The 21136-nt window shown below is 37.8% G+C and overlaps 1 protein-coding gene across 5 annotated transcripts in view; it reads left to right on the plus strand.

Moving 5' to 3' along the window:
* Positions 1-21136, plus strand: part of fubp1 (far upstream element (FUSE) binding protein 1) — a 59578-nt gene that overhangs the window by 30797 nt on the left and 7645 nt on the right. For 3 of the 5 annotated variants that reach the window (XR_007936120.1, XM_028811180.2, XM_028811182.2), the window contains 3 exons: positions 3067-3156; positions 3943-4005; positions 20886-21037. Coding sequence is in view for 4 of the 5 variants with exons in the window: in XM_028811180.2 (XP_028667013.1) it covers positions 3067-3156; positions 3943-4005; positions 20886-21037 (305 nt within the window). In the remaining variant the exon portion in view is untranslated. The remainder of the gene's footprint in view (positions 1-3066; positions 3157-3942; positions 4006-20885; positions 21038-21136) is intronic. The other 2 variants (XM_028811183.2, XM_028811184.2) reach the window with 1 other exon arrangement.

The raw sequence follows: 21136 nt of genomic DNA on the forward strand, positions 1-21136 counted from the left end.
GGTTGAATACAACACTGGAGCCACAAAAGTCAATTGTGATGTAGAAGTTAGGTCATCAGACAATGAGATGTTACACTATCAGACTCTGGATAATGGAGGATATGAAGCAACAATATCTAGTCTGAATACAGCAAATTGTTCTTATGGGTAAGAAAAAGAACAGGAGAGATGCTTGTATGTTTGAAGATCCATTGTGTTGGGTGTCACATCAGTGTATCGAGGCATAATAGATGGTTGGTTTTTGTGGAACCTTTAAGTAGAGCAACATTTAAATATTGCAGAATAGCTGATAGTAGTTATTCTTTTTTTTTCTTTTTTTTTTTAATATTTTTATATTATTAATTTTCATTGTAATCATTCCATACAAACAGATCAATTTATAACCCAACAAATTTGAAAACAAATCAAACCCCACCCCTGAGAAGGAGAGCTTAGCTAAAGGAAAATTTCTTTAAGCTTTTTAATAAGGCAACATTAGACAAAAGAAGGGGAGAAGTAAATATCTATATAAATAAGAGATGGAGAAGGGAGTTAAATGCAATAATAGTTATTTCTCTTATTCTAAAATAATATTGATTAAATCCTGCCATGTTTTGAAAAAAATTTGTACAGATCCTCTAACTGAAAATTTGATTTTTTCCAATTTCAAATAATATAAAACATCGGTTTCCCACTGACTTATAAGAGGAGAATTAGGATTCTTCCAATTTAACAAAATAAGTCTGCGTGCCAAGAGTGTAGTGAATGCAATCACCGTTTGCTTGTCCTTCTCCAATTCCAGTCCATCTGGAAGGACACCAAACACAGCTGTTAGTGGGTTAGGAGGGATTGTGATACTAAGGCTGTCTGAGAGGCACTTAAAAAATTTTGTCCAAAATGATGTTAGTTTGGTGCAGGCCCAGAACATGTGACCCAGTGAGGCAGGAGCTTGGTTGCAGCGCTCGCAGGTTGGATCCTGGCCTGGAAACATTTTGGACAGTAGTTATTCTAAGTAAAATTGTTGTAATATCTTCGAGCCATATTGGAATTGATAAGTGCGGTCATTGTGGAGCCTCTCCTTTTCGTCCATTTCCTGATTTAATTTGGATGATTCTGAGGTCTTTTGGGTAAACAAAGTATAGCTAGGTAAGTGGCTGTTCTTTGTCATTTGTATTTTTGAGCACTAATAAATAAGCAGTGTTTTTTCATTAATTTTTTTTTTCTTCACTAGTAACTTGAGATCTGTCGATACATATACAGAGGATTTCCATTTATTTTGATGTCTGTTTGTTCTTGTACTTAAGTGTGTGTTTTTAGTTTATAATTCTACACGTATAGCTTTGAAATAGATCCCAACCAATGACAGATTACTGATGAATATTCCATCGATATTGCTGGAGTGTTCAAATTTATTTATTTTTTTAATCTGAGTGACACAGATTAACCATGATGTTGTTACATGAGTGTTTTAATTTAACATGTAAACGGGTTACATTAAAAAAAAAAAAAAAAGTATTGACACAAAGCATAGTGATACCTTTAATTTCTCATGCACTCAAGTGTATTCTGCAGGTGCCATGAGCACAAGCAGCTAATATTAAATCAATTCTTATAATGATAACATAGCCCACGTTGACTTGAATATGAATAATAAACATCACTGAACATCAAGGTGGTGTTATGCATGTTCATCTAGCAATTAAATGAGGTGAGCATTTTTTAAGGGGATTAATGACTGAATAAATGAACCAGTACACATGTATATATCCTGAGTTTTGCATGTATTAATGTAAATAATTCAAGCTGAAATATTTATGTGAATATATCAATGTATGACATGTACGGTTTATTATTGTCATACAGCCAGCATTTTGCTTGCCATTGGCTTATCCTGCTTTATTTTTTTAGCTTCAAAATGCATTCAATTTGCAGATACAGACTGCTAAAGAGAGTACTTATTTGTTAGACTCAATAGCCTACTGGATGATTTATATTGGCATATTACTCAGACTACTACTTGTCATGAGCAAAGTTTATTTATTAGCAGATTTTAAAGACATGCAAATAATCAGAGAGGAGAATAAGCTAAGACAGTAGGCTGGAAAACTAAATGAGTTAACATAACAGCAGTAGCATTTGAATTCATTTTAATTACATAAACTACATTAGTAACACTTGTAAACCATTAAGTCCCGAGTTTAAAACTTACATATATACATCTGCAGTTGTCTGCTTGTGTAATCTTTATTGATTGCAACACATTGTTAGTGAACATTGTGGTTTGGCAGCCTTTCAAGCAGTTTGTACAGATTTGGAGAAGAAAGTAACTGAAAACGCTATTAAGTTGACGACAAACAGGTTGATTGCAGTTATTGACAAAAATGATCTTATCAAGCAAACAATCTGAGTACTGTGAGTGCCCAAGCAAGCAGTCACTGTGGCTTACAGAGACAAATAATGAATCATTTGAAAGCAAAAGTTGTATAGTCCTTACAGGATTAATGCGTGACCTCTGAATGAATCTGTTACTGACTCAAAACCTTGTGCACACCTGGCGTAGGCTGTGCAGTGCCATTTTGGTAGGGGTGAAGACAAGGGGGGAAAGTAGAAAAAAACATGGAGTAAAGCATTTTAACTAGACAGTTGTGAATGTCAAGTATAATAGTAAGAAATGAATGAAAAAAAATTGCCAGTCCTGGGGAAGATGAATGCAGGCAAAGTTTAATGTATTTTTAAGCACATGAATTGTTCAGCAGGTATATTGTTACTTTGTTGTTGTGCATATCAGACAAGAGGAGTGGCTTTTCAAGCTGATGACTTGTGCCCTATTATTTCTGGGCTGGGATAAATTCCAGCTGTTCTGTGAACCTGCCCTGGTAGACATGAGTTAGAAAGATGAGTGGAATATTGGTGCAGGTTCAACCAATACCAATGCATATTTAGAGACAAATATCAGCCTGATTATCATGCTAGTAAAGAGTTACTCACCATTAATACCATTTGGATTTAAGTTAAAGCAATGCAAGTCAGAGATTTAAATGCCTTAATTATTAGAGTATGAATGTACCTTTCATTTTTATTTTGCAGCAGCAACAGCAGCTGGTGACCAACAGAATCCAGCTCAGAGTGGGCAGGCAGATTACACAAAAGCCTGGGAGGAATATTACAAGAAATTGGGTATGTTTTTAAGAAACTCTTTAAGCATATTGGTAGGTGTGAGCATTTTGATGAATGTATTTAAACATCAAAATTATGAAATAGCTTAACCTTAGACATATAGCAAATTTCTTAAAGGGTTATAGGTTTCTTGGCTCCTGGCTAACTACAAGAGTCGAACAGGCTGTCCCTCAGAGAGCTTCGCCAGTAAACGTGCATACACCCAATTTAATCTGTATTTGTACAGAAGAAATCATTTTCACCGATAACAAAAGCCATACTCCTACTGTTAGCTTACTTAGCACAGTACACAATTTGAGACTTGATGTGATGAAGTATGCAGGCAAGTAAGTTTTTCCACCTACTGTTTGTAATAGGTTGGTTTGATCAGCCTTTGTCTTTTTAGAATGGTAATTGAAGTGGCTGTGTTTTGACTTTCCCTTTTATATTTTATATCATTTTAACTGGGGATCAGGGATAGACGAATTTTTAGCCATTAATAATATTGCACATGAGTAAGGAAGTCTTCCTGTTACTCATACTTGGTTACTTTTGTCCATCCGCACATATGAGCTACTTAAAATTATTATTATAACAATACTAAGAGGACTTAGATGTTACAAAATTTAGTTTTTTTTATTTCTTTTAAGTGTGCATTTTTAGCATTGTTTTTAAGACCTGCTTATTCCTCTTAAGTTCTTATAATTTTCTCTTAGAAAATTATGAAATTAGGACTATATTTACTAAAACAAAAATAGTGGTAATGTGTTTTTAACATCTTGTTGCTAAAATACTACTTAATTTTAGGTCAGCAAGGTCAACAGCAGCAAGACTACACAAAAGCATGGGAAGAGTACTATAAAAAGCAAGGTAATTGTAGTTATTTTATGCATTGCAAGTATTTCAGCTTCACTTCTGAGTACTCTTCAAATTTTATTTTTAAAGTACTTGTATACAGTTGGTTTTTAAAGGATGACCTTCGTGTATATAGCTTTTTTTTTTTACATAGCTCTTGATAGGTTTCATAGTCCTTAACATTTTTTTTTTAATTACCTGATTTTTTTTTTTTTTTTTTTTGAGTAATCTTCTGGTGTTAAGCCACATTAAACTAACCGAAAGTATGTTTATTACAATAAACACCTTCCAAATCAAGGGCAAAAGCAAAAGATGAATTTGCTGTATTTATAAGTTGAATTACTTTAAAATAGACATGGAGAGTTTCTTGGTGTTTGCCACATGTGAGCTACATTTCCTTAGGTACATTATGGTATTTCATTAACGTCAGTATTACTTGTTACACTTTACAGTATTTTTCAGCGGCACCTTCTGTGCAAGTTTAAGAAACACAGATGAACAGATGTAATCACATGGACATGCCCTAGCAAATTATATTTGTTGAAGGGACAGCTTGTAGATTTGAACTATGTAAAGAAAGTGTTTAAATTTGACAACCTATCCTAAAAATGTGTTTTAATCATAAATGTAAATTTGTGTTTATTAAACAAGTATGTACATTTATGCAGAATAATACTTGTTTTTTTTTTTTTTTTAGAGAAATTTATTTGAAGACTTTGTATTTAGATGAAAGCTTATACAGGTCAAATTCCGTTATTACGATTATCTTTATAATGAAATTTTCATTACAACTAAGTATTTTTATGGTCCTGACTGTTTCCCCATATGATGCAAGTATATAGAAATCTCGTTATTACGAAGTACATTCAGCAGATACTTTCATTATAACGAAGTGCCCAAAAGACCTTGAAATGCCCGAATGAATCATCCACAGAGCAGCTAGTTCTGTGGCCGCAGCTCAGTTGTGCACAATGATCCCCAAACAAACATTGTAATTTTTTTTCTTTCTTTGTTTCCTGTGGTTTTCAGTGATAACTTTTGCTTATTGCTCGTCAATATTTAAAAAACATCCATTGGAATTTAAGTCATTGTCACCCTCCTATAGAAACGGCAGACACGAAAAAACGATAACAGTTCATATTAGAAAAAAAAAAACTTTACATTTTTGTAGCTCTCGATTTGCGGACAGAAAAAAGACGTTGCCAGTGAATTCTGAATTTTGCCATCGACATTGTCAACTTTCTTGAAAGACCAAGCAAAAAAAAAAAGAAAAAAAATCTTGGGTTGCAAACGTATGTGAACTGCTGCATTTGAAGACGTCGAAAAAGCAGTTTTTACGTGGTTCGGAGATGCTTGTTCAAGAAACATTAATATTAATGCGGCACTCATTCAAGGTAAATGTGAGGTTTGTAAACTCTCTTGGGACCTCCCCTAACTGGACGACGAAGAGTGTCGCGAACGCCTCTATGGAAGACTGTTTATCGGTTGCCGGGGCAATAGCTATCTCAGATATTCTGCGGCTCTCTGCCAAAGCAAACAGAAAAGATATTGATGGGTGATGCAGCCTGACTGCTGTGTCTGTGTATAGCAGAGTGGCAGATCACGCTACAATAAATGTGTGCCGTTCCTGTTTCAAACTGAATGAAGTTGGTTTTCCTAAAGTACTGAGACTCAGCCTCGTGTTTTGGGGTGCAAGATAGGGACTTATAGCGCAACCCTGATCTTTTATGATTTGCTTCTGTGTCACTTCACTGCAGCGCTATGAGTCTGTTTTCGCCCTGCCCCGGCAAATGGACAGTCTTCCATAGACGCTGCAATCACATTTCGGGAAAGTGTATTATCACAAGGAAATGCTGAGGAAATATTCCCGTCAGCATAAATTGTAGGCAGGAGGAGATTAAAATGAACACAAAAGAAGCTATTGAAATGAATGCAAATGCCTGGGCGCAAGTTAAAGAAAGCACTATAGTAACAAATACAGAATCTCATTACAACAAAATTTTCGTTTTAACGAAATATTTTTTAGGTCCCTGGGAGTTCGTTATAATGGAATTTGACCTGTATTGCAGATGTTCAGAGAATGTAATGTCTTTTTTACCACTATGTCATCACTTGATTATTAGGTAATGAAAAGTTAATAGCCCCCATTTGCTTAGAACTATTGAATTGAGTTTTGAGTGTGTGATATAGTACTGATTGTGTCCTGGACTTCAGAGTGAGCATTTGTATTCATTCTAACAATAAAACAGATTTTCATTCTTTGAAAGCATTCAATCAGATGTGCATTTTCTGTGGTTTTATCCATACAAAATATTATACATAATAAAAAATTATTATATATAATAGATTCTAGGTATGTTGTCACACATCAATATATAACACCAGCAGCCATTAGGGTAATGCTTAAATATTTGGGATTTTGGTATAATAGGCAGTGCAGTGTTTCCTGTTGCAATTTACATTGAAATCAATATGTACCTTGATAGAGCGTTTGTGCAGTTTTGTTTCATTTGGCGTCTGTTTTTGAGGTGATTTAGACATTTTTTAGTTTAACACCTAATCTGTGAAATATTTCCAGTCTAGTGCAGGACAGCCAAATTATGCTGTGTCCTCCGCATAGAATGCATACACTTGCTTTATTATTTGAGCCAGAAAAAAATGCTGTTAGTGTTTATTTTGCAGTAAAAAAAATTTCACTTTATTTTTTGTGTAATACAGCTGCAGAGACTAATTAAGAGAAACATTATTTCTAATTAAAGTTTGTGGTTACCATTGTTGAATATTATAATAAGCTGCCATTTTCCATGACCTACATGGATGTACACTTTATTCATGGACAATACTTTGCTGGGAGGCAGCATGTTTACTGAATCAGTCAGCATTGTTTTACCATTACTGTGTTTTGTGGAAACCACTATGTAATACTGCCTATCCATGTGCATACCCCATCTTTTAGTTATCTCCAGAATTCTTTCCAGGGATATCACTGTCCATACAGTTAGGTCCATAAATATTTGGACAGACAACTTTTTTCTAATTTTGGTTCTGTACATTACCACAATGAATTTTAAATTAAACATCTCAGATGCTATTGAAGTGCAGACTTTCAGCTTTAATTCAGTGGGGTGAACAAAAATATTGCATAAAAATGTGAGGCAACTAAAGCATTCTTTTAACACAATCCCTTCATTTCAGGGGCTCAAAAGTAATTGGACAAATTAAATAACTGGAAATGTTCATTTCTGATACTTGGTTAAAAACCCTTTGCTGGCAATGACAGCCTGAAGTCTTGAACTCATGGACATCACCAGATGCTGGGTTTCCTCCTTTTTAATGCTGTGCCAGGCCTTTACTGCAGCGGCTTTCAGTTGATGTTTGTTTGTGGGCCTTTCTGTCTGAAGTTTAGTCTTCAACAAGTGAAATGCATGCTCAATTGGGTTAAGATCAGGTGACTGACTTGGCCATTCAAGAATTTTCCACTTGTTTGCTTTAATAAACTCCTGGGTTACTTTGGCTGTGTGTTTTGGGTCATTGTCCATCTGTATCATGAAACGCTGCCCAATCAATTTGACTGCATTTAGCTGGATTTGAGCAGACAGTATGTCTCTGAACACCTCAGAATTCATTCGGCTGCTTCTGTCCTGTGTCACATCATCAATAAACACTAGTGTCCCAGTGCCACTGGCAGCCATGCACGCCCAAGCAAGCCATCACACTGCCTCCACCATGTTTTACAGATGATGTGGTATGCTTTGGATAATGAGCTGTTCCACGCCTTCTCCATACTTTTTTCTTGCCATCATTCTGGTAGAGGTTGATCTTGGTTTCATCTGTCCAAAGAATGTTTTTCCAGAACTGTGCTGTCTTTTTTTTAGATGTTCTTTAGCAAAGTCCAATCTAGCGTTTCTATTGTTGAGGCTTATGAGTGGCTTGCACCTTGTAGTGCACCCTCTGTATTTACTTTCTTGCAGTCTTCTCTTTATGGTAGACTTGGATATCGATACGCCTACCCCCTGGAGAGTGTTGTTCACTTGGTTGTCTGTTGTGAAGGGGTTTCTCTTCACCATGGAAGTGATTCTGCGATCATCCATCACTGTTGTCTTCCTTGGGTGTCCAGGTCTTTTTGCATTGCTGAGTTCACCAGTGCTTGCTTTCTTTCTCAGGATGTACCAAACTGTAGATTTTGCCACTCGTAATATTGTAGCAATTTCTCGGATGGGTTTTTTCTGTTTTCGCAGCTTAAGGATGGCTTCTCACACCTGCATGGAGAGCTCCTTTGACCACATGTTGTCTGTTCACAGCAAAATCTTCCACATGCAAGCACCACACCTCAAATCAACTCCAGACCTTTTATCTGCTTAATTAATAATGACATAACGACGGATTTGCCCACACCTGCCCATGAAAATAGCCTTTGAGTCAATTGTCCAATTACTTTTGAGCCCCTGAAATGAAGGGATTATGTTAAAAAAAAATGCTTTAGTCGCCTCACATTTTTATGCAATTGTTTTGTTCACCCCACTGAATTAAAGCTGAAAGTCTGCACTTCAACTGCATCTGAGTTGTTTCATTTAAAATTCATTGTGGTAATGTACAGAACCAAAATTAGAAAAAAGTTCTCTGTCTAAAATATTTATGGACCTAACTATGTATAGTTGGTTTAAGAAAAAAGCAATATTTCTGACACAGCTTAGCCCAAGAAAGAATTGGAAACAATCTGTGATAAGTATTTTGATTAGTCTAGAGGATAATAAGTTAAAAACTTCAAGAAACGTGATGCCAAAAATTAATAGATGTATTCAGTTCAAAGGATGCATCCAGCAGGATGAATGAATATATACCTCCATCATTATACCCCCAAATAAGTAATTCAGATGGACTATTTAACAGTTGGTTACTAGAGGGGAGAAGAAAAATCTATATAGGATAGTACTGCATAACATTTCCTTATGGCAGATTATCGCCACACTCTGAAGTATCTGAATGATTTCAAATCTTTTTTTTTATGCAGTCTTTGTGTTCGCCATGTATACAAACTGGTATAAACGTGTGTGTGTATGTGTTTGTGTATGTATGTAAACAGCAGGGAAAATAAGTATTGAACACGTCAACGTTTTTCTCAGTAAATATATTTTTAATGGAGCTATTGACATGAAATTTTTGCCAGATGTTGGTAACAACCCAAGTAATCCACATATACAAAGAAATCAAAACAAATAAGTCCATAAATTATGTGTAATAAAGTGGAATGGCACAGAGAAAAAATATTGAACATGCTTACTGAAATGTATTTAATACTTAGTGGAAATGCCTTTGTTGATAATGTCAGCTTCAAGACGCCTCCTGTATGGAGAAACTAGTCGCATGCATTGCTCAGGTGTGATTTTTGGCCCATTATTCCACACAAATTGTCTTCAAATCTTGAAGGTTTGGTGGGCCCCTTCTATGAACTCTGATCTTCAGTTCTTTCCTTAGGTTTTCAATTGGATTCAAGTCGGGTAATTAACTGGCCATTCTAGCAGCTTTATTTTCTTTTTCTGAAACCAATTGAGTGAGTTTGGCTGTGTGTTTAGGATCATTGTCTTGCTGAAATGGCCACCCTCATTTCATTTTCAGTATCCTGGTAGATGGCAGCAGATTCTTATCAAGAATGTCCTGGTACAGTTCTCCATTCATCCTTCCTTCAATTACATGAAGTCTGCCAGTACCATATGCTGAAAAATGGCATGATTTTGGGGTGATGGGCAGTGCCATTCCTCCTCCAAACATGGTGTGTTCAATGACATCCAAAGAGTTCAATTTTATTCTCATCTGACTAGACTATATTCTTCCAGTATTTCATTGACTTGTCCAAATCTTGTGTATCAGACTTTAAACGTACTTCAACATGCTTTTTCTTCAGCAGTGAAGTCTTAAATGGTGAGCTGCATAGAGTAGAGGCTGTGGCGGTTGAGTGCATTACTTAACTGTTTTCTTTGCAACAACTGTACCTGCTAATTCCAGTTCTCCATAAGTGGTCCTTGACTCTTGGACAACTCTTCTGATTATTCTTTTGACTCCTCTGTCTGAAATCTTGCGAGGAGCACCTGGTCGTGGCCGGTTTATGAAATGATGTTCTTTCCACTTCTGGATTATGGCCTTAATGGTGCTTACTGGAACATTCAGAAGTTTAGAAATCTGTCTGTAACCAATGCCATCAGTATGTTTTGCAACAATAAGGTTGTGAAGGTCTTGAGAGTTCTTTGCTTTGACCCATCATGATATGCTTCTTGTGTGACACCTTGGTAATGGGGAAACCTTTTTATAGGCCAACAGGATTAAACAAGCTGATCTTCATTTGCACTGATATGGGGCAGGATTGCTTTCTAAATAATGAGATTTCAGCTGGTTTCTTGGATATACATGCCTTTTTCCACCTCCTTTTCTTCGTTTTCAATAGTTTTTCCCTGTTTCATTCCACTTTATGACACAACTTAACTTATGGACTTGATTTTTGTATGTGTGGATTACTTGGGTGGTTACTAATATCTGCTGAAAATTTTATGTCAATAGCCACGTTAGAAATACATTTACTTAGAAAAATGTTGATATATTCAATACTTATTTTCCCACTGTGTGTGTGTTTTTTGTGTAGCAAAAAATAACATGTACATGAAACTCCAAGATTTATTACCCCATTTAAATGCAGCTTTAAATAAGTTTTGCTTTCATTTTTGTTATATAGCTGCCTACTTAGGAAATACAGTTTCTCTGCATCTGTTTTCAAACATGAACAATACAACCCAGGGTTATAGGGAATGGGAGTGTTTCTGGTGGCACAAGGCAAGGCACAAAGCAATCCTAAGTGAAATCCAGTCCATCATAAGGGTGCACTTCCCTACATACTTGTTCATAAGGGTGCCACATAGAGTAGCGAATTAGCCTAACAATGAAGTTATGCTGCTTAGTTCCGTGCAGACTATACTATAATTTCAGAGATGTGTGTCCACAGAGATAATCCTATATTAAATGGGAACAGGCAGCTACAGAAAGACCACAAGTATACATGAGAAGGTGAACACATTGGGGTTATTTGATCAACTTTTTAAGTACTACGGGGTTGTCTGGTTTATACAAAATGTTGGTCTCCAGTGAAAACACACTCGGTGAGAGGGTATTTTGCTGATGTAAAGACACTGCTAGCCTTGTAGTTTACCCGAGAGCAGGTCACAAGAATGCTTCTAAGTGGCCCAGTTCTATAAGTTCAGGCCAGTGTATTTTTAAGTTTCATGGCTAAATGTACATTTGAAACCAACAAATTTGTTACAAAAAACACCACAGTATGTTTCAGATCAGTGGTTCGGAGAGGGCTGATCTGCTTAATGGATTCCATAATGTTTTAGGTACAACCCCAGTTCCAAAAAAACTGGGACGCTGTGTAAAATGTAAATAACAGAATGCAATGATTTGTAAATCTCATTGACCCATATTCACAATAGACATAGACAACATATCAAATGCTGAAAGTGAGACATTTTACTGTGTCATGAAAAATATCAGCTTGTTTTGAATTTGATGGCACTAACATGTCTCAAAGTTGGTACTGGGGTTTTTTTTTGTTTTGTTTTTTTTAAAGTCTGGAAAAGTTAGTGGTACTAAAAGACACCTGGAGCAACACTTTGCAACTATTTACAGTAGGTTAATTGGTATCAGATCAGTAACATGACTGGGTATAAAAAGAACATCTTAGAGAGGCAGAGTCCCTCAGAAGTAAAGACCGGCAGATGGCCAGTTTGCCAAAAACTGCATCTACAAATTGTAGAACAATTTCAGAATAATGTTCCTCAACGTAAAATTGCGATGACTTTGAATATCTCACCATCTACAGTACATAATATCAAGATTCTGAGAATCTGGATAAATCTCTTATGTACAAGGGTCAAGGCCAAAAGTGAATATTGGATTCCTGTGAACTTAAGCCCCTCAGGTGGCACTGCATTAAATGCAGGCACGTTTCTGTTATTGAGGTCACTGCATGGGTTCAGGAACACTACCAGAAATTTCATTACCTGTGACTGCAGTTCACTGCACCATCCACAAATGCAAGTTAAAGCTCTATTGTGCAAAGATGAAACAATATGTAAATTTGGTCCCGAAATGTCGCCATCTTCTCTGAGTCAGAGCTTATTTTAAATGGACTGAGGCAAAGTGAAAAACTGTTCAGTGTTCAGATGAATCGAAATTTTTAATTTTTTGGTAAACATGGATGCCACGTCCTCCAGCTCTCGGTTCAAAAGCCTGCATCTCTGTTGGTATGGGGGTGCATTAGTGCCTGTGGAATTAGCAGCCTGCAAATCTGGAAAGGCACCTTCGATGCTAAAAGGTTTAGAGCAACATATGCTCCCATCCAGACTACGTCTTTTTTTAGGGAAGGCCTTTCCTATTTCAGCAAAGCAATGCTAAACCACATACTGCATCTCTTACAACAGCATGTCTTTGTAGTTGAAAAATCTCGGTGCTGAACTGGCCTGCATGCAGTCCAGACCTTTCACTGATTCTAAACGTTTGGCTAATTGTGAAACAAATGACAGACGACCCAGGACTTTTGAGCAACTAGAATCCTATATCAGACAAGAATGGGGCAACATTCCTTTCCTAAAAGTCCAACAACTGGTCTTTGTTACCAGATGTTGGTGGACTGTTGTTAAAAGAAATGGGGAACGCTACACATTGGTGGCCCTGTCTCAGCTTTTTTTGAGTTTTGTTACTGCCATGAAATTCAAAATGACCTTATTCTTACAATGGTACATTTTCCCAGTTTAAACATTTGATATGTTTTCTATGTTCTGTTGTGAATAAAATTTGCATTTGTGAGATTAGCAAATCATTGAATTCTGTTTTTATTTACATTTTGGAAGTGGGGTTATAATTTTCGGAATTCATTCAGCATTCATTACGTTTCAGATTTGTTTAAACTTTGTTTAAATTTAGAACTTAAGTAATTTTGTGTATAATTTGAGTTTGAAGTGAAATTTCACACTTCAAAAAGTGCTCAGCACACATTAGCTGCAGGGCTGCGACGAAGGCGTTGCCCCCACCTGATATCTTGTGTTGTATATGCGTCACAGTGAATGGCTTGAAATGGAGTAAATGTGTAACAACATTTCTGAATTGCTACTAAAATATGTTTACATAATAGTTACCCAATATCTGTATTGCTTATGTGTAAAGATAATTTCCTGCATAGTTTCTTACTCAACACCTGACCAGTTAATTGATGACTAGAGTTGGCTAAATGAACACAGACTTTATTGTAGCCAGCCCTGCTGAATCTAAACATCTCCATATATATGGACCCTTAATCACGAGAGTAGTTTCTTCTGTAGGAACATCAGTTGCTAAAACTTAGGTATATAATCCTTTATTGGTTGCTATTACTAAATCTGAGTTCACCACATCAGAAATCATTATGTCCCAATGTAGAACGTTTAGGACAGTGGTGTGTCTTCTACAGAAAGGCCGCCCTGCCAGAATTTCCTTAGGGCACAGCATTATCCATTGCCTGCAGGTTTCTCCAGGTTTAGCTAATGTCAATTTTCATGGCCTCCAAGATAAGACTCCATAACTATGGCATTCATGGGTGAGTGGCAAGATAGAAACCTCCAATATTCAAGAGTCTTCTTCTTTCGGCTGCTCCCGTTAGGGGTTGCCACAGCCAGTCATTTTCTTCCATATCTTTCTGTCCTCTGCATTTTGCTCTGTTACACCCATCACCTGCATGTCCTCTCTCACCACATCCATAAACCTTCGCTTAGGCCTTCCTCTTTTCCTTTTCCCTGGCAGCTCTATCCTTGGCATCCTTCTCCCAGTATACCCAGCATCTCTCCTCTGCACATGTCCAAACCAACACAATCTCGCATCTCTGACTTTATCTTCCAACCCTCTAATGTACTCATTTCTAATCCTGTGCATTCTTGTCACACCCAATGCAAATCTTAGCATCTTTAACTGTGCCACCTCCAGCTCTGTCTCCTGCTTTCTGGTCAGTACCACCGTCTCCAACCCATATAACATAGCTGGTCTCACTACCGTCCTGTAGACCTTCCCTTGCACTCTTGCTGATACACCCGTCTGTCACAAATTACTCCTGGCACTCTTCTCCACACATTCCACCCTGCCTCCACTCTTTTTTACCTCTCTTCCACAATCCTCATTACTCTGTACTGTTGATCCCAAGTATTTAAACTCATCCACCTTCGCCAGCTCTACTCCCTGCATCCTCACCATTCCACTGACCTCCCTCTCATTTACACACGTATTCTGTCTTGTTCCTACTGACCTTCATTCCTCTCCTCTCTAGAGCATATCTCCACCTCTCCAGGGTCTCTTCAACCTGCTCCCTACTATCACTATAGATCACAATGTCATCAGCAAACATCATAGTCCATGGGGACTCCTGCCTAATCTCGTCAACCTGTACAACTCTTACATACTACTTCTGCCACTTCCAACTTCCTCATGCAATACCACAGCTCTTCTTGAGGCACCCTGTCATATGCTTTCTCCAGGTCCACAAAGACGCAATGCAACTCCTTCTGGCCTTCTCTAAACTTCTCCATCAACATCCTCAAAGCAAACATTGCATCTGTGGTGCTCTTTCTTGGCATGAAACCATACTGCTGCTCACTAATCATCACCTCACTTCTTAACCTAGCTTCCACTACTCTTTCCCATAACTTCATGCTGTGGCTCCGTTGCACTTCTAACGTCAGTGTTTGTCTTGGATTTGCAAAGAAACACCTGAATGGTTCCTTGCACCTTTCGGACTGTCCTGTAGACAATTCAAAACTAGGTCCCACTATTTCTGGAGTAAAGCTAATAAAGCATTCAAAAATTAGAACCTACAGTAAAACATGGAGGTTGTAAGTTTGATGGTATGGAAATACTTTTTTGCCTCAGGACCCAATATTTGCCATTAACTTCACTTTACTATAGTATTCATAAATGAAATTTCTGATTATCTGTCCATTACGTAAAGCTGAAGAGTTAACTGGGTTATGTATCAGTATACTGACCCAAAACATATTGGAGGAAACTAAATTTAAAGTTTTGGAGTGGTCTAGTCAAAGTCCTGACAAATCATGTAGAACTTCTGTAACAGAAGCTGAAATAAGCAGTTAACTGGGTTATGTATCAGTATACTGACCCAAAACATATTGGAGGAAACTAAATTTAAAGTTTTGGAGTGGTCTAGTCAAAGTCCTGACAAATCATGTAGAACTTCTGTAACAGGAGCTGAAATAAGCAGTTCACACTCTTAAAACATTTCAGGTCATCTGAATTAAAGCAGTTCTATAAAAAGAGTGGGGTAACAATTCTCAGCAGTGATGTGGAAGACTGATGCCCAATTATAAGAAGAGGCTAGTTGCAATTAGTTCTGCTGAATGTGCTGTTACTAAATATGCAAAGTGTGGGGATATTCCTTCATGTGGGTGATAGGGATATTGAATTACTTTGTTCACTGAATAAAGAAAGCAGTGATTTCAAAGCCTTATCGATATAATCATTGATTCAGGTTCTTTAAAAAAAATTTTTTTTTTTTTTTTTTAAATTAAAACACTAAAGGTGCTAGGCTATTCATTGTGTAAAATATGCAAAAACAGGATATTAGGAAGGAGGCAAATGCTTGTTCACAGCCCTGTACATTCACTGAGCTGTAAAAACACTAAAGACGAAGGTTTTTTGAACATGCACATTATAACTCTTGAAGTAACAATGTCTAAAAATTGTTTATGCTTGACTGAAAAATTCACAAATGTCTGGAGTGTAACCAATTGTTCTCTTCCATAGTCCCCTTGATATTTGGCTTTTTTTTTTTTTTTTTTTTGTTTGTTAGCTAACATTAAGAAAACACTGCTGTGAGGATTTTCACTATGGCCACTCTGCTTTAATGTTAGGTAATACACTGAGAATGCTATAGCCAAGCCAACTGACAATAGGTAAACAATCAATTATAGATTAGTCAAATTTCCTGTTTTAGTATTTGTTACAACACTATGTAAGAGTAGAAATGTTTTGAAAAGGCACATTATTCTAGTGATATTTACATATGGTAATATATATGTACAGTATGTGGTACTCAGATTTTTAAACATTTCTGTGTATTATAGTAGTACTAGCCAACCCACGGCGTACCATATGCTGCATAATCAGGCCGCTTTTTTAATGATTTTTAAGCACAGGGAAAAATAACATTTGAAAAATCCGTAATTTAATAAACCACCAAGAAAACGGGAGGAATGGGGAAGGACGCCCATTACGCCCCGTCCGTCATGCTAGTCTGCTGATTTCTCATTCAGTATGCCAAATGGGGGAGGCAGCTTGAAGGATGAGGTCTCCAGGACTCTACACAAATCCAAATCTTATTATGGGATATATCATCTACTGTTAAATTCTGCTCTGTACTTCTAAAATTTATATTTTTTATTTCTTACTATACTGAGAAATTGTTCTGTTCTGTGTACTGCATTGTATTGTATTGACCCCCTTCTTTTGACACCCACTGCACGCCCAACCTACCTGGAAAGGGGTCTCTCTTTGAAGTGCCTTTCCCAAGGTTTCTTCCATTTTTTCCCTACAAGGTTTTTTTGGGAGTTTTTCCTTGTCTTCTTAGAGAGTTGAGGCTGGGGGCTGTCAAGAGGCAGTGCCTGTTAAAGCCCATTGCGGCACTTCCTGTGTGATTTTGGGCTATACAAAAATAAACTGTATTGTATTGTAAACTGTATGCACTGCCTGCTCATGTGCCCACCCCCAACTCGTCACCTGTGTCGTTTTAGTCTTTGCAGTCGACATGCACCTGTGAGTAGTGATGGGCGGAGTGAAGCCTCACGAAGCATCAACACGTTTGAAGCAATTGTGTCGGAAATCGTATCGCAGCTTCGAAGCATTTGACACTCGCCTCTCTAGTGGCACCTCCTGGCCATTTTCATTAACGTTACAGAAACTTATGATACACTTCAATGACGTCTGTTAAAACCCTTATTGCTTTTATTTTTTTGCAGCTACAGACTGACAACGAAGAGAAGGGTTCGTCAGCAGCTTCTAGTGTCTGATGTCTAAAAAATATAAATATAACTAACAGTGACAGGCAGAATGCACTATACGACAGCAAGAGTTAAACAAAATAAGACGCCTCACCTCATGAATTCCTGGCTCTTTCAATTAGTATTTACTTTTGCACTGTATCATTATAATCGCTCCTGTTATTAGTATTATAATTAACCCTGATCTTTTCTTGAGATCACATTTAATAGCCTTAAATGTTTTCTTTGGTCTGACTTAATTAAAACGGAGTAGACAGAAAATAAAGGTATATCCCTGTACATTGCCATGATATAGGTAAGCACATTTGAGAAAGAAAATGTGAAATCCTTAAATCACAGATGTTATTATTCGATCAAGTATTAAAATCTGCAGTGCTTTGAAAGCTCGACACAGTGTCGAAACCTGAGTATCGAGCGGCCCATCACTACTTGTGAGTCACGTAGACTTTTCATTGGTGTTTGCGGTTCTGGCTGCTTTTCGTGTACTGAGTTGTTCCGGAGTCACAGTTGAGAAACACCTTTTTTAATGCCTTTTAAGCACAGGGGAAAAAATGAACATGTGGCCCGCTGCATTCTTTAACTGCTTTGTGGCGCTGTAGTAGTACTTCTGCTTTACAGTAAGGAGACAGTGGAAGATTGTGGGTTCACTTCCCGGTTCCTCCCTGTGTGGATAGAAAATTATCCGCGACAAACAAACTGTTTTACACGGTGCAAACCAACCCGCGGCGTAGTATACGCCGCATAATCATGCCGCTTTTTCAATGTTTTTTAAGCAGAGGGAAAAAAATGAACATCTGCAAAATCCGTAACGCTGCTTTCAGTAAGTACAAGGCACACACGTTTAATTTGTTGGCAACTTTTTGCCAGCCGTCTTTCATGGTTTGGGCTGTTTTTGCAGTGTTACCTCTTGTGCATATTAAATCTTGAAATCCTTCGAGTAACTAATTAACTAACACCCACCCACTCAGCTTGTGTGAAAAAAATGCGCCCATTCTTTCATCATTTTGTTGCAGCAATATACATAGTGTTTTCACTCTGCGTGGAGGCGCGCATTCATCTTGGATTATTACATCCTGCTAGACTAATATGCTACATGGCTACGTTTGAAAAACCGACTTACCCTGATGAGTTTCACCGGCATTAATGATTAGGAATCTGGTTGGAGCAAAACCCTGCAGCCACAGGGGTTCACCAGGTCCAAGTTTGGGAAACACTGCTGAACACAGACAAAACCAACCCAGGTGAGGAGTTGGGGCGGGCAAAGTAGTTGCAGCTATTGATTATTCAGTGCTATTTGCCTGGGTTTCTGCTCTGCGTATCCCATGGTTGTCTTCCGGCAGTGCCTCGAGAGACGGGGCGTCCTTGTGTGGTGAGTTGTTACAGTTTGTGACCACGTCGCCGAAGTTATCCCAATGCTGGCAAAGAAAGCCAACAGCCATGTTGCGAAGTTTGAGAGCAACAGATTCATCAGGCGGGGCTTCGTTGTTCCTTTCCCATTGTTTTCAATGGTGGATGCGGTCGGGTGTCGAAACCTTTAAGAATAATGAAAAGTCAATGTGGCTCAGAGGTGCATGTGGACTCCTAGCACAGATGAAAGGGACTAACTGGGTGGTCGGTGAGTTTTTGCGTCTGGGCACATGAGCAGGCAGGATGAATGCCTAGAGAGCGAGGGTAGACGCGGGCCGGGGAAAAAAGGAGTGTTTGTGGGCAGTGAAACGTCTTCCGTGTTCCTGCAGGACCATCTAAGAAGACGCATGTTTGTCGCAGCGAATTGCTGTATGTAGCATGTAAAACAGTTTGCTATGGTGCACGCGGTCGTGCCTCGTAACCGTAAAGTCAACGTGGATCAGAGGTGCATGTGTACTGTAGCCCAGCCGAACATAAATTATGTCGTTTTTTCAGAGTTGTCGCGTCCGAGTTGATGGGCATGGCTCTGCGAGTTGTTGTCGTATCCAGTGGTCTTGGGCATCTTACTTGTCGGCGGCTTAGTGAATCCACGCCCCTTCCGGCGTGCTTTCCATGGGTGGCTACTTGTCTTCCGGCTTAGTGAATTATATATATATAGATTAGTGTAATTTATTGGTTATTGGCAGTACATGGCCACAATTGTTTTTCATACAAGTACTAAAAGCTCCAGTAAACGATTTTATTTTGTAAACAGTGTGGAGTCTCGCAGGTGATGTAAACCTTTGGTTTGCAACCCCAATAACCTGTCTTAGAGTTTGCTGACTGTACATGGTATTAAGGAGTTAGGGTGATCTCTGTACAGTGTATACTTTTTGAATTCAGTGTGGCAGCTTGTTTATGGGTGAGATCTATTGATTTCATAAACACACCAGAGCGAAGGAACAGAACACTTCATACATTTACTTTCTTCATAGCCTCCCCTGCTGTGCGAGTTTAAATGTTTTGTAATTACTGTTTTTAAAAAGAGATTTTCTGATAGAGTAGGGGACAAATAAATCAAATAAGCTGTGTTCTTAAATCAACAGGTCAGTGTAGGATGTTAAAAGATGTGTTTTGAATTTTATTCATGGTTTGTGTCCATGTGAAGCTCTTAAACTCTAATCCTATTTTTGATCTGGTTTTAACAGGGGAAAAGCACTTTCTATTGTGAAAGAAACTTGTAATGTTTGAAAATAGCATTGACCTACTGTTTAACATATAGTTGAGTCAAAATAACATTACTGAATTATGTGGTTTATCTGTCGTTCCTGTCTTTTTGTCAAGCTAATTTCCAATATACTGTAGAGGTGTGATGCTACTCGTAGGATAAATATCTGAGAGTAATGTCTCCCTATTTGCTGGAAGCTTTTTTTTTTTTTTTTTTTTTTTTTTTTTAAATTGTGCTCCTCAATTTGACCTTTAAGATCTTTGTTCACGCTCATACACAATTTGTCTGTGTACTTGCTGTAAAGTAAGGGTATACCTTGTGCTGATTGGACCACACTTTTTCCATTGGACCGTGTAAAGGATAAGGTTTTTATTACTTTTTTTGAAAATTTTTAAAAGGGGCTTTCCTCAATGAGCAACTTAGACTACAGAATATTAGGGAAAATTGATTGGTACCACTTACCAAATGAAGAAAACATTTTAGCAATCGGGTACTGGTTTGCAAGATACGTTTATCATTCAGAGTATCATGCTGTTAAACCTCTACAGTGAAACCAGCCCTTTTAATGTCTTAAAGAATTTGTCTTTGGTCGTAAAAGTTGGTGTAATGTCTAAAACATGGCTTTCTGCTTTTCAGTGCTTTAGCTGAAAAGGTATTTTGTCATGCTAGAGAAAAACTACAGGTTTTTCTTGCTCCTCAAGGATAGATCCTTCACACTAAACACATCAGACAATTTCAGTAACCGCCAACGCACCAGAAGACCGTTTCTCTGGTGTTTTTATGTGGTAAGGTTCCGGTTCCCTTGTAGAAATTTCATTATAAAATCAGCCAGGTAGATCTTACAGAAGGAATCCTGTTTTTCAAACTAATTACATTTGATTGGAGCTAAATCTCAAATCCCCCCCACCCCGACATAGGTTTCATTAATGCTTTAACTTGACCTGTTCTTTTTGTTAAAAGAGCTGAACTACAATGGCCACTTAAAAATTGTGCGTTTTGGCTCTCTGGTCCTTATAAGTATTAATTTGGTTCTATATCATGTCAGAGAGGAGTTTCTTTAAAAAACCTTGTACTGTTTATAATTATTAGATCCATAAAACTTGGCTACTTCACATTACTGACTAAATAAAAATAGTATGTTTAAATATTCCAAGCAAACCTTCACTGATTCCCCCAAACCCCTCCTCTGTGTGTTTTAGGTCAGCCAGCACCTGCCGCTGCATCTCAAACAGGTGGGCAACCAGACTATAGTGCTGCATGGGCGGAATACTACAGACAACAGGCTGCGTACTATGGGCAAGCAAGCCCCCAGGGGATGCCTCCACATCCTCCTGCTCCACAACCACAACAGGTATATGCAGTTTAAAGTGTTAGCTTGGATTTGATGTTGTTACTTAATATTATTTATTTTTTAGACTTTTTGTGAGTTTTTGGGTGGTAAATAAAGTAA

Source organism: Erpetoichthys calabaricus, chromosome 10 (genome assembly GCF_900747795.2).
Source record: "Erpetoichthys calabaricus chromosome 10, fErpCal1.3, whole genome shotgun sequence".
Lineage (NCBI taxonomy): Eukaryota > Metazoa > Chordata > Cladistia > Polypteriformes > Polypteridae > Erpetoichthys > Erpetoichthys calabaricus.